General features: G+C 41.9%; 2 protein-coding genes and 1 non-coding gene across 3 annotated transcripts in view; 2 read left to right on the plus strand and 1 right to left on the minus strand.

Moving 5' to 3' along the window:
* Positions 1-330: 330 nt before the first annotated feature.
* cry5 (cryptochrome circadian regulator 5) lies at positions 331-5,414 on the minus strand. The gene is made up of 11 exons (XM_037451618.2): positions 5,322-5,414; positions 4,809-5,033; positions 4,525-4,719; positions 4,246-4,364; positions 3,957-4,111; positions 2,884-3,024; positions 2,545-2,712; positions 2,277-2,417; positions 1,706-1,857; positions 1,399-1,619; positions 331-1,290 (listed from the first exon to the last, which is right to left on the minus strand). The coding sequence occupies exons 2-11, from the start codon at positions 5,021-5,023 to the stop codon at positions 1,229-1,231; spliced, it is 1,569 nt and encodes a 522-aa protein (XP_037307515.2). The 5' UTR covers positions 5,024-5,033; positions 5,322-5,414; the 3' UTR covers positions 331-1,228.
* A 349-nt stretch (positions 5,415-5,763) lies between these two features.
* On the plus strand, positions 5,764-5,835 carry trnah-gug (transfer RNA histidin (anticodon GUG)). Its single transcript has one exon. It is a non-coding gene; the product is annotated as a tRNA-His (tRNA).
* A 1,969-nt stretch (positions 5,836-7,804) lies between these two features.
* The window catches only part of LOC119229478 (FERM domain-containing protein 5-like), a 40,917-nt gene continuing 21,738 nt past the window's right edge, over positions 7,805-26,983 (plus strand). Inside the window, exon 1 of the mRNA XM_037489866.2 lies at positions 7,805-8,021. Coding sequence (XP_037345763.2) covers positions 7,920-8,021 — 102 coding nt within the window. The 5' untranslated portion in view covers positions 7,805-7,919. The remainder of the gene's footprint in view (positions 8,022-26,983) is intronic.

Genomic DNA, 26,983 nt, shown 5'->3' on the forward strand with positions numbered 1-26,983 from the left:
GTCTGATATGATTGAGCGAAAGCAGCTCAGCCAGTGAGGTGTGGCTCTGGCGGGAGATTTTACAAGGCAGGGTGGCCTGATGCCAAGTGTACCCTCAGTGACGCTCCAACACGTACGCACAGTATGACAGCAGATTGTTGTGATGTTTGAGAGGTCTCTGTGGAAACCGAGCTCGGCTTTGTACGGCCGTTGAGGCTGTGACATCATCATCTGGATATTCACACCAGTGTCAGCTCCAAGGAAGCCGAAACAGGAGAAGACTTGGCCTCAAAAGACAGCTGTTATGAGACACACACACACACACACACACACACACACACACACACACACACACACACACACACCCCTATATTGGTGGGCATTATGGTGAATGAGATACATTTTGCATGTATCTGTTTTCAATTGAATTCCATCACATATTGTGTAGGGATACATGCACACACACACGCTTAATAATATAAATTATGAAAAATATCAGTTTGACAGTGTTGCAATCTAAGCGTTCCTTTTTTGCACAAAGTATAAGGTCTCTGTTGCTCAGATTGGACCACAGCTGCTGAATGTCTTCAGCAATACATGTTCCAACTGCATACTTTGTTTTTCGTTTTACAGTCTACTGACAAATACCTTCATAAATATTATTATACACCTCTTTAAAGTTGACCAAGTCCGCCAATGAATGATCTCCAGTAATACTGCACAGAAAAGTGATTTTTCAGCAGGTGGGCTGACAGTGTCCTCTAGTGGTATTAGTAAGAACTCCAAAGTACCACAGAAGAACAAACTTGGATTGAGTGGCTCCATTTGCTGCTCACTATAATGCAGAATGATAGACATCGAGCCATAGACGTTGACCAATTCTGAATAATATATATTAACACCTGAGCAGTCATACAAGGAGAATCTCTAGCGTGGAACTGTGATGCATGTTATAATAAAATTTAAAATAAAAAGTCACATGAGAAGCAGTACCTACCACAGCTCTATAAAAACTCTAATACATTTGAACTTTAACTCCATGCATGAAACATTCTACAAGACTAACACTCACTTTTAAACATTGATATAAATAGAATATAAAAACTGTAGTAAATATATAAAAAGGTAACCTTATTAGAGTGTAAAAAGAAAGACATAGTAAGCTGCCTGGACACATAAATGTACGAAAGCATCAAATTGATTTTTAATGAAAAGCCATATATTACACAAAACCTTTAGAAGTGTACAGTTACTTTCTTCTGTCTTTTTTCTTCAGCATGTCAACAACAGATGGAGCCTTGCGCTTTATGCCTACAGGAGAAAAACAGATAGGACTGTTAGGAAGCAGGATGTTCTGTAAACATGAGAAACACCAGCGAGGATAAACCTCTCAGAATAGATAAGACTTCCCTGCTCTACCTTGTTTTTTGATGGGTGATTCGGCGGGGTCTCCCGATCTCTTAGCATAAGCCAACTTCATCCTCTGGATGTTCTTCTTGCTGATCACTTCATGCTTTACAATGGGCTGCGGATAGTCTTTACCCACAATGCATCCTGCTGCCTGCTGAACACTGCGCGGCGCTTTCCAAGGCTCATAGATATACTCGGCCGGGAACTTCTTCAGAAGAGGAAGGTACTTTCTAAAAGAAGTAGTATGGAGGCATTATAATACAATTATATCTGTATAATTTGTGAAAACACGAGTTTTTTAGGTTCGCGTTCTTACTTGATATAGTCTCCATTTTTGTCCGTCTTCTTGCCGAATGCAACAGGGGAGTAGACCCTGAAGTACTGGTGGAAGAAGGCACTTGCTGAGAGCCATTGCCAGTTTCCGGCATTCAGAGCCCAGTCGCCATCCAGTAAAAGCTCCTCAAACACCTTCAGGGGCAGTCAGCAAAAGTGAGTCCTCCACAGATTTAGCATTGCACTCCTCGAACACTTTCAGGCGGATGGTTGAAAAGGGATGACAATCAATGCAGGAGAATCCTGTTGTTTTAATTCCATGCATTCTACTTCCTCATCAAAACCTGGCGCCTACATGTTTCACAATGCAAACCCGAGTGCCCACAGTTTGCTAGGAGATTCTAGTGTATTATGCTTGTAGCCCAAAAGGTACCAGCTGGAAGCAGAGGTGATGATGTGGATACAGAGCTGTACAAATGCTTACATTTTTCTGACTACACACCCTCAGATCTTTTTTAACTTACTTTATCTTGTAGACTTCACCCCCAGCTGACCCTACTCAAGGCTTTGTACAAAGCAATATTTATATCTAGATGCAGTCTCCTTTTACACACCTTCTGCCCTTCTTCCCAGCTGATCCACAGGTCTCCTCTGGTGAGAAAACAAGCCACAGCATGTCTGGCCAGGTGGTGGATCCAACCCTCCTGCCTCAGCTGAGTCATGATGGCATCGATGAAGGGGAAACCAGTCCGAGCCTTGAGGGACACACAGGATATCCAGGAAGAGAGAGAGGAAAACAAATAAAATAGCGGTGCAACGGTTATAATAATGAAATGTTTTTATTTCAGTTCTTTCTATTAAAAAATGTAAACGATTCAGTACCTCTCTCCATGCAGCCAAATATTCAGGGTTTGTGTCCCAATCCACCTGGGTACATACAGGGTTGCCCTCCATCTTGTTGAAATTGTCGATACCTACACTAGCTGTGTAGAAAAACTCTCTCCACAGTAGCTGACCATGCAGGGAGACCGGAGGATTGGAGTGCTTCTTCTGCAATGCCGCACAAACAAAAACTAAGTCCAAAAGTCTAGAGTTAAACCTACAACACATTTTCTTTCCTATTTCTTACTGTTGAAATGTATTTAACAGCGAGGGAAGTAAAGTCACAATACTATTATTACAGACCATCAGTTGTGCAGCCTCTTGCACGGTAACACTCACCCCCTGATAGACATCCGCCAGCCTCCACCAGAAGGTGCGTGCAGACAGGCAGCCAAACGTGACGTACGGACTGAGGACAGTGGTGCTCGGGCTCAGAGAGTTTGGAGAAGTCTGTGGCTTCTCAAAGCCGCAAACCCATCCCTGAAGAAAACAGGCCATGAAAGTCACACAAAGCCTATCCATCAACGATAAGACGTGCACACTTTCTGTTTTCCGGGTATAATACAAATGTTGTATTTATAGAAAATACACCAAATGGAATCCAGTCCAGTGATGCTTTACTTAAAGGAAAGATGTACATATTCTGTTAACTCAACATTCTTTGGTGCAGATTGGTGCTACGTGGGTAGCTCTTCTCCCCCCTGCTTCTGAAAGAAATTAAAAAGCTCCTGTTGCCGCAGAAACTCTCCATTCTGGCAGAGAACCTCATTAAACACAGATCAATTCTCTTTTGAAAAGCTTCCACAATCTCAAACGCTCCCAGTCCGGCTCGCTCTACCAGCGCCTTCAAAACAGTTTAATGATAAAGCATTGAGACATCAAGGATGTCTCAAACTAGAGCTCCCCGCTTCCCTTCCTCCTTTCGTCAGCTTGTTTAGGAGCTTCTGGCTTTAAGGTAAAAGCTTCCCTGGGATTATTCAGCTCGCCAGGAGAAGTGCTTCACTGGGTTTGACGGCCTCTAGTTTGCTCCTCTCCTCCTCTGGCCTCAGCGTCTGAAGACAACTTACAACCCTTTTTACCAGTTGTCACTGCATTAGTGGGCCTTCTATTGGCCTCCTGAAGGGGTTTCTTCACCGTTGAGGGGCAGGCCACTTTCTATATATATATCTTTCTATATGCCCATCTCATGGATGATGGCTTCCGCTCTCTTCATAATAACCACCTACTCATGTGACACATGGTGACGGACTGGCACTATCCGACAGCATTTGAAGATGCTGCACCTCTGAGACTGACCTCTCATTTTGTCTTTTTTTTGTGGAGAGCTCATTTTGAAATAGATGTCATAGGAGAATCTTCTAAACGAGAGAAAGAGCATATTAATGTTTCTGCAAAGAAAGAAAGTGAAGTACCGTTCTCTTCATATGCTCATCTAATCTCCTCAGGGCCTCCTGTTCTCCTCCTGGGAACTTCTCCCCTCCGAGAGCTGCTGTGTCCTGGCTGAGTTCTTCCAGAGTGGGAATCCCGTAATTCGTCTCATGGGTTTCTGAACATGGCGTCATTGCATCTGTGACAGAAGAATTCGGGCGTATTTCAATTAGCCACTTGTTATGTTTTACTGTCATTTCAATAATGTTTAACAGGATCGAATGTCTTCATGAATGTTTTCGTGAATGCATTCTGATAATTCACTGGCATTACCTGGCAGATCTTCTATGGTCGGTGCAGGGATGGGTCTCTTAGGAGGACCAAGAGTCTTCACTATTGCCTGCATTCGGTTATAAGTAAGCGGAGCCTTGCCACTGTTTTCCTCAATTATCCTATGAAGGCAACAAAAGATTTGTTTTTTAATGTATCACACAGCAGGTAACATCTCTGAAATCAAATATTCCATAACTACAATTGCATAGAATTTAAGTAAAGTATGTAAACAATTCTCCAATGTGTGTAGGCGACAAGTCGATCAATAGTAATCAATACCTTTCTGTATCATAAAGAGTGTGCGAGATTTTGTAGATGACTTCGACTCCGTGTTCTTTGGCCAGCGTGGCCACCGCTTTGTCCCGGCTCAGGCTGTAGGGCTCGGTGTCGTACTCGTAGGTCAACTTTGTTACCTTCCACCTGTCAAACAGCTCGGGGAACACTTCCTCGGGCTTCCCCCTCACAACAAACAGCCTGAAGGAGGCAAAACAAACCCACATCAGAACATCTTTGTGTTCCTTCATAATCAGCACTTTTTCTGAACGTGGTCCTGGTGTCTCTACCTGGAGTTGAGTCTCCTGAGGCTGCAGTCCAGGTCTTTGAGGGCTCCGACGAGAAACCTCCAGCGGTTGATGCCCACACAGGTGTTGTTGTGGAGGTGAGGGTCCACAATGAACACGGGATACAGCTCCTTACAGTCCCTCAGAGCAGCCATCAGGGCTGGGTTGTCATGCAGACGGAGGCCCTTGCGGAACCAGTGAACACACGTATGAGCCATGACCCAAAACCTGGGAACACAGGTTAAGTGAGAACATTTTGTTATTCAACTATGAGCTTAAAAGGAGGCACAAAGGGAATGACTGCACAGACATTGTATAAAAATGTAAACCTTATCTAAGTTAGAAGATTTGTGTTCAAGTTTCAATCCTGCTTGAAATTAGTTGATCTATATTTTGAAACTGTATGTTCTTTCTTTTACCCTTTTACCACAGTGTTGCAAAAAAATGTCCAGATTTGGCTATAAAACCCCTAAACATACGACCCAAGAATATGACAGCAGTGAAGCAAAACAATACCTTATATAGCCCCGAACACAATTCCGTTTGTTCGATGTTGGGTATGCTGGGAGACGTTTGGTAACCAGCACATTTTCGTTACAAAACAGGAAGTTCTGCAACGTGCTCAGCAGAATCAGCCAACCGGAGGGGAGGAGAAGCACCACGTGCGCCCCCGTGCAGTGTGTCCGTTTGTACACTAGATGTCACCTCTGTGCAAACATTACGAGCCGAGCTGCAAGTTTCCTCAGCTAATCATATATCTTTTATAAAAACATTGTTCGTGGGAACATTTACGAAAGGAAATGATTTTGTACATTTTCCCTCCGTACTATCGTGAAGCAGAGACCGCATGCACGTGTACTTAACCAGCCAACAATTCATACAACAGAGCCGCCCGGGTTCCGTGTCAGCCTTAAGTAGGGGTTTTTGCCTCTACACATTCGCCAGCTCATCGTAGCTCGCCGTGATCGTATAGTGGTTAGTACTCTGCGTTGTGGCCGCAGCAACCCCGGTTCGAATCCGGGTCACGGCATTGCGATACACAATGTCACGGCAGATGGGCTGTATTTTTGCAGTTTTCGTCTGTGACAAACTCGGTATTAACAATCCGAAAACCGCCTTATTTTTCTCCACGGAGGTTGTTTTACGTTAAAGTAAGCATGATGTTTTGTATCTTGTGTAATGAGTAGACCTACATTTACTCAAGTAAATCATCATAATAATAGTAGCAATACCGCCAAAGTGCCTTTGTCCACCTTCTACGAATAATTCATTTTAGCCTAGAAACATGTATCGCTACATTTTAAAGTAAAACGAGGAGGTTCTGACGTCAAATGAAAAGTTGATTTTGTAGAGAAAACGTTCTCGGCATACAGCGAAAACACAAATAAATACAATATAAATAATACGATCATATTTTATAAATTACATTGACATTGCATATGTTGCATTTGTGTACAATAAAATAATGAACATTTAAAAAAATAGTTAAAATTAATGAAATATATGGACATTATCGTAGCAATAACACCAATCAACACCATAGTAACACAACCATGCAGGGGACCCTTTTTCTAATAAATGTGTATTATGGAAGTAAGGATGGAAATGCAGGGATTGTTACGGAACGTGTCATGATTAAGTATTGACGACTTTGCTGAGGTAGAGGAGCTAAATGCTATATCGACAGTGTTTTCGTAAATCGCCAACAGAGGGAGACACAGTCAAAGAAACCGGAGAAACACTACTGCAGTAGAATGTTAAGTGTTGTGCGTGACAAAAAGACGTGCTGTATGTTTGTATGTTACAATAACCTTTGAGCTTTTCCCATCCCCATTGGTTTATCAATACACTCATTTGTTTGTGAGTACGTTTATTTATTTTTATTTACAAAATAATATATTTTCGTGCCCATATTAGCTTTCCTATAAGACTAACTGTGGTTACATTAGACATGAGGCAAATACCCAACAGTATAATCAAACGGAAACACCGATTATTTTTGTTTTACATGTCTGCATTTCAAGTGTGCAGGAAACTATGCGTAGCTGCCTTCAAGATATGTCGGAAAAAATCAGGGCGAGTCAACAAATGGTGAAATTAGTAAATCTGGCACGTGCTTACGTTTAATTTATTTAAAAAAAGGTATTTTGTTCATCCAAAAAGTAAAGTTTATGACATGAACATGTAACGTTGATGTTTATTTGTGAGTGCACACCTTGTGAAACCGAAGCCCCTTTGCCTCCCACACTCAAAAAAGTCATTGGTAGAAGAACTCAATTCATTTGTGTGCAGGGTTTCCATCCAATACATATGTGTAGACATACCTCAATCTAAGAACATCATTGAATAGATTAAAAATGTTGTTAGTTCAATTTAATCTCCACTCAAAAAGAAAGTCATTGGATGAACTCAATTAATTTATGTGTAGGATTTACTTTGTGTGTAGACATAATTTAATCTAAGAAAATCCATGCAATATGATTACATTAAATTAGTCCAACTTATTTTAATCAAATACTTAAAAAAATAATTATTTTATTACAAACATGTTTTTATGTGATGCCCACTCTGTTTATTATTCACACGTGGCTGCAGTCACGACCAACGCCAGCCTATCGGAATTCCCTCCCCAGTCGTCACCCCCGTGGAGGCGCAGCCCCTGTGTCGCGGCTTCCTTTTGGCTGAGGGACTCGCCATTCACCGGCCTCGGCCCGCCCTGCAGCGTTACAGCGGCATGGCAACGACGAGGAGACGGCCAACGTGAGGTGAAGGGGGAGGTGGGGAGGGGGGGGGGGGTGACAGTCTTACCGGGACCAGAGGGAGAGCGCGTAAAGCAGCTGCAGGCGCTAAGGAGCACCATTCCCACTCCTCCTCACTGACTGGAAGAAGCGCGCGGAGAAAACGATGCACCACCACCGCCGGCGCTCCGCAACGGTGCACCGTCACTGCCGCTGACCGGGTGTCGGACTACGGGGGTGGGGAGGAGGGGGGCCTGGGTTGGGAGAGGGGGAAGGGGGGGAAGGGGGGGTGTCGGTTAACGGGTCAGAAGATACAACTTGTAGCCTATATGCATGTGCCCCTTCTCCCTGGTCCCGCACGCAGACGACCGAGAAGATGCTGAGCCGATTGATGAGCAGCAGCATCAGGAGTCTGGACAGGGAATGCAACTGCACCGTGAGGCTGCTGGACGACTCGGAGTACACCTGCACCATCCAGGTCAGAGGGGACCAGACATCTCCTGTTTCCTTAATCACCTTTTTTTGGAGGGGGGGGGAGAGGGGGGGGGGTGCTTTTGGCATGTTATAGGGGATCAGGTAAAGATCCCTCAAATCTAATCAGATCAGATCTTAATCAACCCGCTGCAGAGGATGTCTCACAGGACCCTAACTCCATGCAATGTCACTCAAAATATAACATTTGAATGCTCCTATTTTGTTTACGTGCATACGCCGGTCATCACTAGGCTGCAGATGCATGCTTTGGTCTGCGACCACACAGCCTACCTGTGGGTACATAATGATGTGCAATGCGTCAATGGCTATTAATCAGCACTGTAGTAGCAGATGGCAAAATAAATCAAACCAAAATCTGTGTTTAAGCTTTCGACATTTGAGGTGCTTCATGCATGAAACAAATCGGGATTATCTGATCTCGAATGGTTTCAGTGACGAGGATTTCTGTATTGTCTATGTGATAGAGGCAAGGCTGATGAGGTTTTTGGTCAATAACAAAAGATTTAGATTATGTTTTGTCTAATCATAATTTATCATAACATAGAAGGTATCATACCCTGAGTTCTCCATTAGCCCTTCAGACTGACCCCATGTTTGACCCCGTGTTTGACCACAGAGTTTCGCTTTGCTATGAATTTTGGACCCCATTAGCCCTGTTTGGATTAAGTTTACGAGATCGGTTGGCTCCTCAAACCTACAGATCAGTGAACTCATGCAATGCCTCGTTTTTTTATCATGACCTAATGATTCAATTGTCATGGGTCCAAATCGGGTTGAAGCATTGGATGAGAATTAATTGCAAAAAGACAATGTGCCTTAGCCTCCTTTCCATCACTAAAAACAATATTAGAAAATTACACAAAATAACCAGTTGCCCTTCTATTATGCATTTGTTGAAGCTAAATATTGGTCAAATGTAGGGTTAGTTCATGTTCATTTTGTGACTAAGGCTTGTAGTGCTGTTGTATAAAAAGAACTAAGGACATCCCATAGTTACCTGTTGTAGTTTGGGGTCTACCTTTCGCAGGTTTATTGATCGGTCTCCCATGTTCCTCTGTAATATAGATCAGTTCTGAACATTGGAGTCAGTCAATCAGTCAGTCAATCAGTCCCTCACTCAGAGAATCCTTTGCAGATTTGTTTTTTGATTGCTCTTTATTTCTTGTACATCTTGAGGTGTCTCAAAAATCAATTGTATTGACATGAATGAAGGTGAGACATGACTCGAGACAGTAAACAGGCCCGAGTGTTTATAAGCGAGAGAGCGGAGGAGTAAGAGCAGGAGATTATTGTCCATTATTTCCCTTATAAATCAAGTGTGGGTTGTTTACATCGCTGCAATTCCTTTAGCGTTGCCGCATCACTGGCAAGTGTGTGCGCATCATCTAACCTGGTTATTTGAGTAGCTGGAGCTGCGTTTGAAGATTGTTATTCAAAGAGATTCCGTTGCTGCACAAGTGGCAATGACAACAAGCAGAGACCGTCAGAGGACCTGTTCTTTTATGGGATCCGACTGCAAAGAGAAAGCAGGCCTTTTAACGTCTAACATCTTAAAGTGGCAGCACTCTGGGGACAAATGAAACGGTGATTTTACATCAGTCTCGAGTCCCTGTTTGCTCGTCCTGTCTGTGTGTAAAAAAATACATATTGCCAACAAGTGGGAGACCCATGATCTTTTTTTAGACTCTGAGACTCTCATGTTTTTGATTTGGGACTACGCATCGAGATGGTTGTGGATTTCAGTCCCTGAGCAGAGGTTTTGCATTTGATCGAAAATGAATCCCTTATTGTTTAAACAACGTCCCAACAGACCGATCAAAAAACAACATTATGTCCCTCTTTACCTTCTCACTGCATTGTGTCTACCAAATACATCATGCATCTTTACTTTTGATCAGCTCCTTCTCTGAGTCATGTCTTTCTGGGAAATGTTTGGCTCTTAAGAAATGCTGACCCCACCCTTTTAAAAACCGAAAGCACGCAGCAGCGCCCAAATGCCAAATTGCATTCGCTGCAGTGGAGCCCCTGTTAAGAGAGGATTAGCTCTCCATTTTTCATAATTTCAACCATGACAAATGATGAAATATGTTATTATTTGATACTATGGGGCTCATGATGACAAACACAGCTGGTCTAAATGAAAACATAAATAGGATCATCGGCTTAATCATTTGCCTATTGTTTACAAGAATGTCACCGTTGATTTGCTGGCATTGGAACACGTGAACACAACATTTTAGGGAGTTCTAATAATTATGGCATAAGCCCTGTTAAAACTGTAATTTCCTTCATCTCCATGAAGCACGACAGTGAACTTAGTAGAGCATGACAACATTCTGACTCCTTTCCTGCACACCTCAGAGATGTGGCCCAGAATAAGGACCCTAGTGGTGCTCGACAATTGTCACACTTTCCCTTTAGCTCAATTAGCCTACACCTCAAGCTGCTGCTGTTGTACTGAAATCCCATTATAGTGGAATGATGGTTGATATGACCCTTGTAAAAAAAAATATATATTCTTGCAAAGGCATAATGGAGTGTCAAAAGAAAGGAGGCCAGGCAAAGACAGGAGGACAGACTCCCTTCGCCCATTAGTAGTTTGCGGGCTCAAGAGATTCAACCACCACCACCACCACCCATTTACCTCCGCCTTCTGAAAACATTGTTGCTGATTACATCATAACTGAGGGAGCATGGGAAGACTTGTGCTTATTCATTACTTCTGTCATTTCAAAACCATTCATTCCTCCAGGATTTTCAAAGGCTTCTCATTGTCAGGATACACTTTCTTACATTCTCAATACAGGTAATAATTGGTTGGTGGAGACGTGAAATGCCCTGAGAAAGGGCCTCGAAGGCACCATAGAGGCTTTGGGAAGCCCAAGACACAGACGTGAAGGCAGGAAGGAGTTTTAGCTATATGATTGTGAGATGGTGTTGGTGATTCACATCAGCAAAAAATGTCCATAAATACCAGACGCAATATCTCTTTTTTGAAGATACCAGCCAGTGCTGCCTCACTAGAAATTGCCTGGTAATAATCTGAGAGCTGTCACACACAAACCACTGGACACTTTCTCAAAGTAAAAGTGTGGATCTTCCACACTGTGTTGGTTAGGGAGAAAAGGGTGCTTCCAATACCAATGCCCACACACAAACGTCTGAAAGTATCCATGATGGATTATTGTGAAGAGGAAAGACTAAAGAGCAAATGAGAGTATTACAGAATTGCTATTATTTATTATCCGTGTCAATTGTTTCGTGTTGTAGGGTTAGGGTTCTCTTTAAGTCACTTTCCATGTAGTTGTTTGTCACACTATTTGCAGTGTTTGGACTGAGCCTTATTTAACGTATGTAATTAAAGAAACACACAACTGCAGGGATTATTAGGATATATTCTTTGGCAGCGATACAGATGCCTGGTTGTAGTGAAGCAGCTATGGTGCACCAGTAGTATCTCATTAGATAACACAGAAGAGTAGAGTATACACTTTAACGACCTACATTCTATATAGTTATATTGAATGAGTGTATTGTAGTTTGTTATAGGAACATACAAAGCTATGTGATTCAAATCCATTGCATGAACTAAAAGATGCAGATCACACAATCTCAGATTTTGAATTGAGTCAACATAATGTGGGACCATCATGGTAGATATTGGAGCCAGATACTGTGGGCCATTTTCTCTACATTAATATTCCACCCGTGAAGCAAAATGATGTATATCCAAGGTGGAAATTAAGATGAATGATGGAAAACCATTGATCCAGGGAGAGGTACGTTATCAGTGTGAGTGAGTGGTTCGGTCACCTGGCACCAACTCAGACCTCGTAAAGACCACTAATGAAATTAGGGATTTTCGTTTGAAGCAAAATGCAGAACTTGGAAGGCGCTCTGCTCATTTTTCTTTCAGAATGCATAATTGAAAAAGGTTGTTCTTGTCTCTTAAGTGGTCTCTGTGCACTCATATTGTTTTCTTCTCAACATGCACGGCTAAAATTGGAAAAGAGGTTGTAACACATTTTGTTTCCCTTCATGCAACGATCTGTTCTTCTGCAGGTGTTGCCTTTTTCTCTTTACTAATAAAATCTTAATGGCATCTTACCTATAAAGACAATAGATTTTATCATTTAAAAAAATATTATTATTATTTTACTATGCTGCATCATTGATATTAACATAACAAAGGATTTGGTTCTTTTCTTTAGCTGATAGTAAGTAGTGGAATTGTTCCAGTATGCTGAACTACTGCAATCCTTGATAGAACACGATGCACTTCACCTTCACATCTAAGAGGATCTTGGAAGCTGAAATGGTTACGATACGACATTGAGGATTTTGATGTTCATACCCTTTTATTTTATTTCCCTGGGATTGACACAGCTGTTTCAGAGCAATGAGACCAATGGTGTGATTTGCTAAGAGCATGTTTATTATTATCACCACACCACTAGGTGCAAATGCAGCTTCCCCCCCCCCCCCCCCCCCGTTTGCCATTTGCCTTGCTGTTCATAAATAAACAAAATTAGCAGGTGCCGTTTTAGACACACACCGTTTAAGTCTGCTAACGTCACTATGCTCATATTGTAAATCCTGACCGTGTTCATTAGCTATAATGTTTAAAATGGTGATGATTAGTTTAACCATAGCATGTTGGACAATGAAAGTCATGAGGGTCAATCCTCTAGGAATCATGAATGTTGGTGCAAAATGTCACAGCATTGGTCTGTACCAAACTGGTGGGCCAAATTACCAGAATGTCCATCCAAAAGGCCATGCCTACAGCTAATTAAAGTACAAATATAAATGCTGTCTTAAGCTTGTCAAATGTGAAGGTGATTTCAACACGAGATAGAGAGGATTTTAACTCTAACGGTCGGATGAATTAAGGGAATTCTCTTTGGGCTCCATCCAACGTCTGATGGGCATTTGTCAATATTTATGCAATGTTATTGACTGCAGTAAATGTAGAATCAGTCAAACTAAGAAGTAATCAATGGGTTAGATTGCTGCTTTGGGATCGCATTCTGGAGTAATCTTGGATACAGTCGGACGTGCGACTGAAATGACTTCACTCAAAAGCTGCCGTATGAATGTCTATCACCAGGGCTCTCAGTCTCAGCTTTTGTGGATCTGCTCGGCGGCTGATAACAGAAATCAGCTTGGATTGGAAAGCTCACAGATGCAGGTTGGGGCTAAATAGGAATTTAAAAAAGGAGTTCTTTTTGTATTTTTAGACAACTAAATAATACGTTTATTATTGAGTCTGTTGACGGCTTCTCTCCCACACTTTCCAGCACATAGTTATTGAATAGAGAAATGGTTCAGGCTATGGCTAAATATTAATCCACAGCCTGGCAATGCTGGAACAAAAGTAGGATGTGCCTTAGCTCCACCAGAGACAAACCCACATGTCTTCTTTGATTTGAAGGTGCCCGGCTAAATAACATGCTGATCCATAATGGGGAGAAACGTTGCGATAAACCCTGAAGGCTTTGGTGTGCTCTCACGATACGCCACACGGCTATTGGCCATGACACTGATGTCCGGGCCTTCACTCACCACACTGACAGCACATTTACTACAACAAGATTAATCATTATACGACTTAAACCAACTGATTAAATCCAAACCCAAATGATTGACTCTCGTTTAACAAATTAGTAGAAAACTAAGACTACAGGCTAATTCAAGGTAATAAGCAATCAGGGAGAATAACTTTCAGTGAATTTACATTTCTAATAACGTCAAATTGGTGCATCTTTATCATTTTTAGTACAATCAGCAGACTTTTAGCTATTCACTGATTCACTGCTAATCACACATTGGTTCTGAAGTTCTGTACTGACAGATGACTTGCTTGAAGCTTTCATTTAGAGTAATTAGAGAAAATTTGATTAGATAAGACTGTAATAATAATATAATAATGCTACTGTGCAAAATAAAAGTATAATTAATGCACTACAACCATAGCTTAGGCCTATTGTATTTTAAAAAATATATATATTTTGGATGAATTATCACATATTCCACAAGCGAATTTACTGAATATATTATTTAGTTCAATCTAAATGGCTTTGATTCTCAACACTCTTCATTCATCTTCATCTGCAGTCATGTTTGAACAGGGGGCCTTTGAGTCTCACAGGATCTCGTGCCTCCATGGCCTGTCAAACACACCTTTCACTCTGGAATCATGGCCGCAGAGACGACTGAAATTGTGTTTTGAGGGAGAAACACAGAAGGTTGTTCTGGGTTGTTGGGTTTTCTAAATGTGTGTGTGACATGGGTCAATATTTAATGTTGGTAGTCTCTGATGCACGTGAGGTGTTTGATGAGGTCAGCCTGTGCGATTATGTGATGCAGTTGCAGCAGAGATAGGAGAACCCTCCCCCAGTAAATGTAGTAGTACATTTGGTTGCTCTTCCGTGATGTCACACTATCTACTGTGCATATAGATATTCTTCCATTTGATGTCTCTTTCATGCTTCCTCACTTTTCTTGTGCTTTTTCTCCTGGCTTGCCTCTAAATTCCACAAAATCCCTCCTTTGTTCCTTTTGTTCACTTTTCTCCTCTTCTTCTCCCGTCCTTGTCTCTCTCCTCCTCTCTCAGCCAGTAGCACTGCAGCTGAACAGATTAATGAGCTTGCTCTGACTGAACAGGACACAGTTAGATGACACTGCAAAGACATGCTATATATGACCAGGGCTGGGCGGTATGGCCAAAAATCCATGTCACACTATTTAGAAAGACGGTATTTGCAGACACATTAATTCATTGACCCCGAAATGGACCGCCGGCTACCCGAACAGCAGGCCGGCTCGTTAGCTCGTTGGCTAGTTAGCTAGTTAGCGTGTTAGCGTGTTGTGGCTGCTAGTGTTGCCACCAGAGGCAAAACCAGCAGATCGTGTCACAAGTTGTTGTGTCATGTTTTACACTGTTAAAGAGTGTTTGCTGGGGGTAATTCATTGTTGTTTTAAAGTTATAACCATGACTCAATCTCAACACACATAAGAGTAGCTCCGAGGCGTTAACATACAGTATATTCTCCCTCCTGCCGAAGAGCAGCGTGAGTTGTTATGGCGTAACACCGGTATGAACGGAGAAATCTTATACGGTATACCGCCCAGGCCTATATATGACACAGCAATGAGGATGCTGCAGGTATGCACATGTGCATGCAGTCTGCGTGGCCCCAGGTGACTATGCTTTAATCAGAACAACTTTAATTTTCTTTTAAAGCAGAATTTAAAGAAGGTCATTGAGTCCATCTGCTGTGGTCCAAACTAAACAACCTCATGAGTAAATGAAGGAGTGAGTGCAGAAAAATAGTTCAAAAGTACATTTAAGCTCAGCTCCACTAGATTAAATAAAATAGTCAACAATCAGTCTAGCAGAACTCCTCCAGTATGGAGAATTTTAATTTTTGTAGAAACATAATTAAGTCATTTTCCTGTCAGCCTGACTGCATCACCCCAATGTAGGGAGCAGGTACATTTCGGGGACTATTTAGTACGACTACCAGGCCACTGGTAGTTTTATAATTCCTTCTGTGTTTCCTTCATTTAGCAAATCCTGTCACGGCTCCATCCACAATATCAGGCCCAGCTGCAGTAAGGTCTTAAGAGGTACGGCTTGTCTTCACAGAGCTGCAGCGAGGCTCTTAAGATTAGCAGAATGAATGTGTATTAGCCTCTCATCGCTGGTTGACATCAGACTGGCAGAGAAATCCCTCTTTCCCCAGCACAGGTTTTCCAGCAGGGAAATCTTTCAGGCTTTACAGAAATAAGAGATTGCTTTCTTGTGCTCACCGAAGAGTTTTCCACTGCTCCTCTTCCTCTTCTTTCATGTGAAACTTAAAAAGGGCGACAAAGCTTATTTTGGACAGGCGGAGAACCTGTTTTGGTGTCGAGAACTTCACGTGAGAGGAGGAGTTTGGGCACAGCGGTGATTCTGTATGGAATGATGTCGGTCGCATTGACATTGGAAATCATTCTGGCGTGATTTTTTGCACAGACATGGGCCTCATGTGTTATTCATGATTCATTTCCTTCTGGCTGCCACGGTGGTTATTTATTCACCATGCTAATGATGTTTTCAGATGTTTTCTCCTTACCTGTGTATTGTGTTCTGTGTAATAATATTTGTTTTGGTCTGTGTCTTAAAGTAAGAAAAAAAAAAGGTTTTTTGATTTGTGTGAAATTTTGCATCAATAAAGGATGGCAGAATAATTTCTGGGTCCATTGGAGTGAGTGTTGGGTGCTTTTGTAAAGAAAAGGCAAAAAGCTTTAATTACACTCGGATTCTGACGTCCTGTGGGGCTGCCTGCTGGCTTGGCACATTACAGACAACAGTATCCTGTTGTGCGTGTGTGTGTGACTGGAGGTGCTTTGGGAAATCAGGTTTTACATTGGACAAGAGGAAATAGAGATAAAACACCAGAAAGACTAGTCCAATGTCTCCAGGACTTGTGCGGTGGTAACACGCTGTGCATGCTGATTACTCTGCAGCAGAGTGACAAAATACAAAAACATGAATGCGTGGAGATGAGAGGATGCAATATGACTATATAATACTCTCTTGATTGTTGAAACTCTGGGAGTATTTTGTTTTTTGCTATGCCATAAACATGCCTGGGGATGTGCACTGGTGTCTCTATACTAATGTAAGAGTGCTTGCGTCGGTGCGGTCAGTACAGGACGCGTGTTGCGGTCTGCGGTTTGTGTGTGTGTGTGTGTTTATGTTGTAGTTGTCATGTTTGTCGTCTCCTGGGAGTGTGCCGGGACTGGTCTGTGCTGTAAGATGGAATGATGCTGTGTGCTTCCTGTTGGATCCACAGAGGTTCAATTCAGGTGGTGTGAGAGTCATGTGCATCTGCACCAATCAATTAACGATACAAGGATAAGAAATACGATGGGAATATATCAGCTGATCTGTCCTATCACACAAACTACACCAGAAAAATCACGATGTGGTAATGCTACTCTTCCAGAAGATTTTTCTTCTGAAGACCTAGCTGCTACCAACATGTTCCAAGCACTTTTACTACCAAAACACCTGAAAGCTTTTATTTCCTTGTTTGTTTTCTCCACCACAAAAGGAAGAACTCGGCATCTCATTCTGTTGTTCACATTTGTGAAATATAGAAACCAGACCGGTGTGATAACAACTTATTAATTGAATTTCATCTGCTAGGATACGTTTTTTGGGGGGTGGCTGAGCCGTAGCTGAAGTAATGTGGGGGCCAATCCCAATGTCTCCCTGGACCCTAAGCCCTGAACCCTGAGGGACTGAGGGTTGAGTGTGAGAGTCGGTGAGGGCTCAAAGTGGTGTAAATATGAATGGGACAGCACTTTGCTGCCATAAGTCGTGTCACCATGACAACGTCAAAAAATGTGATTTACTATTGAGGTTATTTATTTCATACTTTTTACTTTCTTATTTGAACATTTTCCAAGGTCTTTCCTCGTGAGATGAGAGGTCATTTTAAATATGTTTTTACTAATTTTCTTTTGGTGACAAAATGTATTCTCTTTTGATATCGTCTGATCTCATGTGGGTTTTTTTTAAATCTTTGATTCTTGATGTCCTAAATGTATACAATTGAATATGACAGTCATAACACATGTTCACTTTTTACGTTTCAAAGCTTCCACGGGTTATCCGTTTTTATTGTCACATTGCAATGATTGATGGGTAATTTTCTTGGGCTTAGTCAGCAACTAATGCTGACTTACAGAGAGGGTTCATAAAGGGCTCAAAATTTCAAAGACTCAACGATTTGACAATAGGACAAAAACAATCCCTGAGGAAGTTAGTGGGAGCGCGCCTCAAAGTCCGGGATCGGACCAAAATGTCGGTCCTGAAGAAAAAACCTTCCCTCGGACGCCTGCATTCAGATTTCATTCAAGAGTTTGAATCGAGGCTTATGAATTTTTCACAGGGCTTCGGAAGAGAGATGCTCTTGATATGGCGGCTTTTGTTAAATTCCCTGCTCAGTCCCACGTGTGTTTTGAAGGAGCAACTGAGTTTTGCAAGTGCACTTTATATTTCTGGAGTATGAAACGCATCAGTGTATTCATTTTTATTCTTTTCTTCCAACGATTTTTAGGATTACTCAGCACCGGTGTACAATCATTGAACACAATTGTTGCAAGCATGGAGCAGAGTGGACACACAAACAAGTCCTGCGTGCAAAGCTTTAATTCTACAGCTTTGAGTTATATAGTTTAAGGTGACAAGATGACAAAGATGCCTTTGATCTGATGCCCGATATGATGTGGCAGCAATATGGTGCTAAGTGAACAGTTTGGCAATAAAGCAAGCACACTTTCTTGCCATCTTGTTGAGATTCATTGAAAAGATCAATAAGAAGAAAAAAGAAAACACCTATACACGTATTCTTTCAATAAGTCATTGTGTCCATGTCAGTTTAATGGCATTTCATCATGACAGATGGTTACAATGGTGGTCGGAGAGATGTGAGGTAATTTAAGACCGTGGAAAATAAACAACGAGGCAATCCATTAAAATGCTCTAATGTCCACCACCAATTAAAAGAATGCATGGAAAATGTGGGGGAATCAGAGAAGTTTTTCAGGAGGGGTTCAGTCAATAATTATCATTACCAAGGGCAAAGCCATCCTTACCCCTCCCCTCTCTTCACCGGACGCGGCTGCACGCGCCTTTTCAGCTCAGTTTCTATTTTTAAACTCTCGCTATAGTGGAGCGACCGTGTGTGTGCGTGGAATATTAAGCACTCCTTCTGGCTCTCGCTCATCCCCACTCTTAACTGTGGGTATAACTGTGTAGTCATCGTCGGCTCCCTTCCATACGCAGAGCAGTCGCACACTTCAGTCGAGTGCCAGCCAAAGAGCCCTCGCTTTTTTCCGTCCCGGCTCTCTTGCCTTCCCCTTTTCGCATTCTTCTCCCAATAAAAATCTGCCCGTCGTCTTGCAGCCTTTCATCGCCTCTCTAATATTCCCTCTTTTTTCCCCAGCTTAGCTTCTCCCCCGTTTTGTGGAATGGTAGGCAGTGAAATCAGTGAGCAGACTGGCTAACAGCCTACTTGGTAACCCGATGACGTCTTGGAGAGAGCTGCTGTGTACGCACGGCTGATCACAAATGAGGAAGAGGCATCACAAGGTTCCATGAGGATGCTTCATCTTCTTCATCTTCTTCTTCCTCCTCTTCTCTCGGGTATTTCTTCATGGCTCTCAGCGAGGTGAACAGCTTGAATGACTCACTGAGAGAGATTGATCTTGCGTGCCGCTTGGATATCCGCATGCTGTCATTTTGTACAACGTTGTGTTCCAGGGTAGAAATGAATGTCTATGGACCAAACTTCACTTTTAAAATTGCAATTGTTTGTGCGTCAAGGCTCAGAGGTTTGAGTAATATTTTCCACTCAATGTGGGAGCTTTCAAAGTAAAGTTGATTTAAAATGTGTTCATGAGTAAAACATGCAACTATCCTGGGACTCCTGAGGAACTGCAGCTCTTTAGACATTAAAGGTCTAGTGCCACAAAACCAAGCTGTCGTTGATAACAGGATATGACATTCCTGCACACACGAATCCCAAACAAAATGACCGTAGGCTTATTTTTGCATCTCAGATGTACAAATAGACACAGGTCATACACATTCAATGAGAAATGCAATGGTGACTGCGCATCTTTCATAATTTTGTAGCCGTGAAAACAGATGAGAAGGAACTTTCTAATCAGGGAGAAGAACTGCTGCATTCACACAATACATCATTAGATACAATACATTATAGCTGGAGAGGTGGGGATTTGCAGGTAAGCATTGAAGGGAGATAAAACCCAAAAGGCTCCAGAATCCTTTCAGGGCGGAATGTTCAACATCACTTGGTGCCGTCTTCATGTACTTAACCTGCTATGCTGGACGCTTGACTTGCAGCACCAACCTGCTTTCTAGTTTTACCGAAGGGATGTTGATGAGTACATTTCGAATGCAGAATTATGAGTAAGCATAACTTAAGTATTAGGAGTGCGCGCTCGGTGTTGATTTGTATATTTTTTACATTCTGAAATACTAATTTTATTGAAATGGTATTCATATACACACACATATAAATACAGAGATATCTCTGAGACCATCGAGACGTGGTGTGTTTATGAGATGTAATTAATTGATTACTCAAACAAAATCATATCATGTAGAGTTTTATAATTTTTTTGTTCCCCCTCAAAGTATTTTTTTGTCACTTGAAATGGTTTCACGTGTTATGTATTTGTTATATAAACAGGCATCTAATTAGATGGAGCTGGGTTTCTAGGCCCTAGACATCAAGGCAGGGGTACACTTCATCTCCATGTTTTAAAATGCTATGGCTTTAACTAATGATGAGATGCTGGCTGCAGAGCTCTTTTTTCTCTCCTTTGTTTTTGTTTCCTGCAGCTTTTTTCTCTCTCAGCCAATTCTTTCATCCTTTATTTCCTGTTTTTTTCTCATCTGGATCTCACATCTTCTATGTCAAAAGATTAAACAGGTTCTCTGCCTCAATTACGGGTGAGCAACTCCTTAATTGAGGAAAACTCCCAACCCACACAGCTTTAAAAACACGAGTACACATGTGAAGGTCACTTTTAATTCAGCTCAAAGGGCTGAATTTTATTGTAGTTTTATTATAGTTTTTGATTGTGTTGATCCTCCCAATATATAATAATATATGACAACATATATATATATATATATATATATATAGTGTGTATATATACATATATATATGGTATATTTACACACCAGCTTCCTGAGAAGGGGAGGACAGTCAGATGTCCCCGCACTAGCGGCTGTGTATCATCCTGACACAGCAGTACCACGTCCCAGCCAGCCGGCCCGCTGACTTTGCTCCGCCCTTAGATTTTTTGGAGATGCTGGGGCACCACAGGTCTCCATGGCAACAGGATTATTACATCACTACTCTCCAGCTGCTGTCGTCAAGCTGGTGTTTGGCCAGGCTCTGCGGCAGCCCAAAAGTGACTCCGCACACTCACAACAGAGGAACACACACTGCTGTGCGTGCCAAGATCTTTACCATTAACTCTTCAACAAAAAAGAACCTTGTATCCTCAAATCAGGATTTTGTTAACTGCTAGCATGCTTACATTCATGTTTATTGTGTAGAATCAAAGGGAAATTGTAAAGGTTTTGTTTTAAGGATGGGTGCCACCTCTCTCTGGCGTCCTGTATTTGTGTATTTGAGCCATTTTACTGCAGCAAGACATTTTTTTACAGCATTGATCAGAGCTGAATGCAAAACATGGACCAGCTCTTTGACTCCTTGACTCTGTGTATCTTTTCTGTTTGTGTATACATTAAAGAAAATGGCACATGACTGGATGTTGGTCTGACAAAAATGCCCATTTAAAAATGTGGCATCTTCGGATGTAAGAAATTGTATTTCACACATTTTTCTGATATTTTATAGATCAAACACAAAGTGAATTATCTTCTGAAGAAAATGAAAATGAATTATTGTATCCCTACCTGAAACCATGTAGAAGTCCAGACAGAAGGGGGAAGGAAGGAAGAAAATAAAGCAGAGAGCATGATCATGAAAATAAATAATTTTAGATTAGTGATCGTGTCTGCAACTGCCTTCTCCACTTGTAGCCATCTCTACCCCAGTTTGGTTTTGCCTTGGGGAAGGTTGGTTCTTATAACATTCTGCTATCTTTAAATGGGGTTAACACTCTCGGTTAGCCCAATTTCTGGTGGACTGAGTCCCTGTGGATGTCAGTGATAGATGGCCACATAAAAAGGAACTTACCTATAGTCATCTGTGATGGGCTAATAGTCACAAGGTTGGTACAAAACACTTCAGGAGCACCGGGCCTGTCATTTGTATGCCTTTAACAAAGCTGGCTCTCTTTTACCAAGCCTCATCTCTGCCAGCAACATGGCTTCAAAAAGTGTGGAACATCCACCTGCATCATTCATCAAGCTGACATTACAGGCGATGACAAGACAGTGTATCCCAGAAGGCCTCACACACATCCCTGTTTGTGCAGAGGTCGGTGCGACCTTGCTGCCCGACTGAACTCTCTCCGCTCTGATTATGAACATAACAACATATTAAACATGAGTGCGTGCACAGCGTGCTGTAAGCCCTGGGGTCTGACTAAGTTAGACGGTTCCAGGTGGAGCTTACCTGGCTTAAAAACACAACTTTTACACTGGGTATAAAGACGCTGAACCCCGTATATATATATATATATATATATATATATATATCCTTCTCCTGCATTTTAGAGCAATGCTAAAATAGGAATTAGGATGTCAGCACATATATATGCAGAACAGTCATGGGTGTGGGGGGCGGGGATTTAAAAATTCATAGTGTCAGAATGTGTAAGATAATGCAGGAGAAAAGGTGAGGAGAGAAAGATCGGGGGCAGTGAGAAAAAAAAAGCATGAAAAAGGATGAAATAATTACACCAGCAGTTACATTTGTGTAAATTTTGAGGCATGTCCTCTGTTTAGCACAGTTTCTTTTCTTTAATGTGGCCTTAAAAAAGATTTCATAGCTCAGCCCTCAGGTGTTGTCATCATTAAAATCATGAATGAGGAGTGATGTGAATGGATTCATAAATGAACACACAACACAATTTTCACACTGGGGTTCATCTTTTCGGGTTCGAAAGATCAGAAAAACTCATATTAAATTGAAAATATTGAAGCTGTGACTTCAATGAATGCATCATATTTGATGATTGTTATTCACATGTCTGTACATTTCTGAAAAAAATATAAATTTATTAAAATACATTTTAATTGAATCAAGTTTTTCCTCCTCACTCGAGTAACAAGTCTAAAAGGGTAAACTAGTAGTGAGTAGAAAGCACTTTGAAACTTATTGAAACTTAATCCACACTTTGAAGGTTTTAGTACAATTAGTATATGTCATAAAGATGACTCCTAAACTCTACATTTTCCCTGAACTCTACGGCTCAACTGCTCCTTAATTAGTCAGTTGGTTCTGACTTTGCAGAAATATTTGACCTTAGTTTCCTCTTACTACCTGGATACTTCAACGGCCCGTTAATTAGCTCTTGTGGGGATAAACTGTGCTAAAGTGCTTATCTTGAGTTCTGGATCAAACTTGGTTGTTCTGTTAGTGATTAAGCAGCGACGCTATTCTAATCCGTGCAGCGCTGTTTCCTTTAGTCAGTTTTGGACGTATTTCCTTATTTATTCCTGCTCATGTGTTTTAAGGTTTCTTTTGCAGGGTTTTCTTACTGTCCCCCCTGCTAAATGGAAGGAGATTTGGCGGCTAGAAGAAGCTCTGAGCGGTTGTAAAGGATCTTTATAATTCATATATCACATGTTGTGTTGAGATATTTTTAAATCATTGTCCTGCTGGTGGTGTTGGAAGAAAAGTCTCTAATGTCTCTATTTAGGAGCAAAGTGGTTCACTGTGAGACGGACTGAAATTGCCATCCTTAAAGCACTTAGAACAATACTCTTTTGTATTCTTATTTTTTTTGGGGGTTATAATATTAATCAACTTTCCAACCTAGCTGAAACAGCGATTAATGGCTTTTTTTGCAATATGAGGCACTTATTAACGAGCTCCTCTTGAATGGGGCCAATGGTAATGTCGCTTAGCCGAGCTCTCTTCTCCACGGGCAGCCAGACTAAAGACCTTTAGAACACATCTGGAACTCAATTACCAACTCAAATGACCAATAAGTGCTCCATTCTTTGGAGAAATGGAGTATAATTATGATACCTGGACCACAAAAAACATTTTCTCTCTCAACAAATCTACAATTTTAAAAACATGCTTGCTCCCAGTCTTCTGGGCTACTTTTCTCCAAAATGTGTTCACGTGACATGCAGCGAGTGGCACAACCATGACGGTAGCAGGCCAGACTATCACCAAGAAACAGATCTGCTGTAAAGATCTCACACAATGATCTAATTCCCTCAGTGTAAAGGGTTCGCATGCTCTACAGCTAAATTCTTCTTTTGATGAAACATGGATACTCAGGAAGCCGTTGGGCGCTGCGCACATCTGGCTTTAATGAGGCTTTTTAATGCTGCAGTCATTGTGCTTGCTGTTAAGACAAGATCACACCACTTCCTCCATAAGATTCCATAAAGCTTTCAACTGGCTGTCTTGTCATCAGGGTTGTTGAAGTCACTGCCGTTTTCACTTTTGGAATGAGCAGTCACATGGGGTCACCATGTCAATTTCATTTATTTACCGATCTTTTTTCTGTCTAAAAAATGACATGATACCAAGACAGAATTTTATTGTTGAAGTCACATACAAATGTTCAGAAAATCGCCTCTTTCCCTGCAGACTGTATAAAGACAACTGGATGCCAAACTGCCCACCAGCCTTTTCTCCAACCACAACTCCCAGCCATCGGTCCAGCCTCGTTTACTTCCTTATCGAAAAGGGGAAGGAAGAATTACTCCGGATAAAATTAGTTGTGCAATTTACAACTAACGATTTCAATAAGGGCTACTCATGTATTCACATGTTAAAAATGAAGATATCTGGAATGTGTATGCAATGAGCCGTGTGAACAACGCACTACAGGCTATGCAACACACCCCTAGTCTCCTTAGTCCCCTGCTATTTGAGGCTTCTTCCCTCTCCTCCTTACCGCACAGGGAGAGTGACGTAAGTGTTGGAGGTACTGGAGCTTTTAATTGAAAGACTTGCACAGGAAGTATCTCCGTCTTCCCGATGGGACTTCCACTTCCTCCACAGCTGGAACTCTTCCCTTCAATGAGGCGCAAAGATGAGACTGAGTTTAGACTTCAATCTTTTTATCAAACTCTTAACAGGGTAGAAAAGTTTGCACTGTAGATATTTCCTTTTCACTGGTGGAAAACAGCATATCTTTTGACATATCTCATGACATATCAAAAGAGAGAAGGAAGCATGCTAGCCTTACCTATGTAAACCTGTGTAATCCTATCTGCACCTTCTCACACTTTATGAGAGTCTTAGCAGGAAAAGCACAGCACAATGTTTAGTACACAGATATCACATTTGTTTTGATTTTGAAACCTGTGATGTTGCCAGATCCCATTTCACGGCCATTGATTATGCCGCAGAGATGCTAACGGCGCAGGGCGCAGGGGAATTTGTAATGCCTCAGTAAAGACAAACGTTCAAGCGAGTTGACTGCTAACTCCTCTCTTGTGTTGGACATTGTGTTGCCAGAGGTCGCATGTTGGCACTGCCCACAATGCCCTACGGGTGGGAGCTGGCATGGATGCGGCTGGGTTTAGCCGGGCAGGTGCCCTCAGACAGGGCTCCACCTCGCACCAGGGCCAAAGGGCAGTGCTCTGCGGGGGAGGTTTTGTATGTAAATGCTGCCCAAAATGAAATAGCTGTCTCTGACCTTTAGCTGTCATCAGACTGACCACCATCAGTCCATTACCGGTCAGCCAATGGCAGTCGAATGACAAATGAAAACCTTACACGGTCACGAGGCTAAGCTACGACGTCAGGAAGACAAGATACAGACGGAAAGCCTGGGCGGCGTTTGCCGCGGCAGCTTTTGGTAACGCATATCCTCCTTGACCTTTCTGTCCCGTCGGACACATTATGCAGGGGGCCGAACATAATTCACAATATGAATCACGGCAGCTGGTGGGAAGCTTGACTGGTGTCGGGCGGCGGGCTGTGTGACAGGAATTAGAAGGACTCCTGGTTGTCCTCACAGGGGCTCAGTGACTCTGCAGCTCTGCAGCTGTGTGTGTTGTCATTCTGCGCGCTGAAGCAACATCGCTCTTGTCACAGACTACTATTCGCCAATTGAACACCTTTACGTTAAAGTTTGGTTCAAGATGAAGCCTGTAGATGCAGCAATATTCCAAGCGATATTAAGACTCTCCACTTGTCGGTCGAAAGGATTGTTGGGAACACCTTCCTATGCACATATTTCTGCAAAAAATATTTTGAATAAAAGCCACTGTGCATCTTTTATTCAACGTATCTAGCACACAGACAAAAATCGGCACTGCACCTTTCACTTGTTGTTGAAAACCATTGTTTATGGAGAAAAGAACGGAAGACTGCAGATATGCTTTAGAAAAAATAAATAATTATCAGTACATGGTGTAGTTACAGTACTTGGCGTGACTGACTTTCTTTATTTGTCAGAGCATTTCAGTGAGTCAGCTGAATGCACACATGCTGCGTTGCAACTGAATGGAATTTGAATGACTCAGCAAAACCCACTTGCTGGCTTCCTTTACACCCCTGAGTGTGTACGCAGCCAGTGAAGGCCACCTTTGAAGGATGGTCATTGACGTGGCCTCCACGATGTGTTTCCCCGTCTGCTGTACATGACAATGACGCTGCGCCGATTCAAATTTAGGAAGAGATACAATATATATTTTGCTTTACCAATACAAGGAAGTTATGTACACACCACTCAAAACAAGCTTTCACAAATTAAAAACCTTGCTAAATCAGCATTATATTGCCAATCTACTAGGTGATTAAATTCTTCACAAATATCTAAAACATTTTTATTGACAATTTTATAGACTTTAACACTTTTGCACTTTTTATATAGCGCTTTTCAGAAACTCAAAGTGGTGAGTGCTCCTCATGAGCTCTTCCACTAATGGAGTCCAACAGGCTGAATGTATTGACATGATGTGACTGGACTTTGTTCTATATATGAGCTGGTTTGCAGCAGTGTTTGATTCTGATAACAGAAATGTAATGTGACAGTGCTACCATGACGACTAGAGCAGCAAAGACCTTTGAACTCATCTCAGGGTCCTGGTGCAAATCTGGGAGATGAATGTTGATGTTGCACTTCAAAAAATTAGCTTTTCCTGCACCTAATTTCACTTGGATGCGGCAGGTTTCAAGGTTCCATGTAACCGGAGGGTGTAATTATATATTGTGAGGCTTTGTATTAGGACAGCTGGCTGTC

This window comes from Pungitius pungitius, chromosome 4 (genome assembly GCF_949316345.1).
Source record: "Pungitius pungitius chromosome 4, fPunPun2.1, whole genome shotgun sequence".
NCBI classification, from domain to species: domain Eukaryota; kingdom Metazoa; phylum Chordata; class Actinopteri; order Perciformes; family Gasterosteidae; genus Pungitius; species Pungitius pungitius.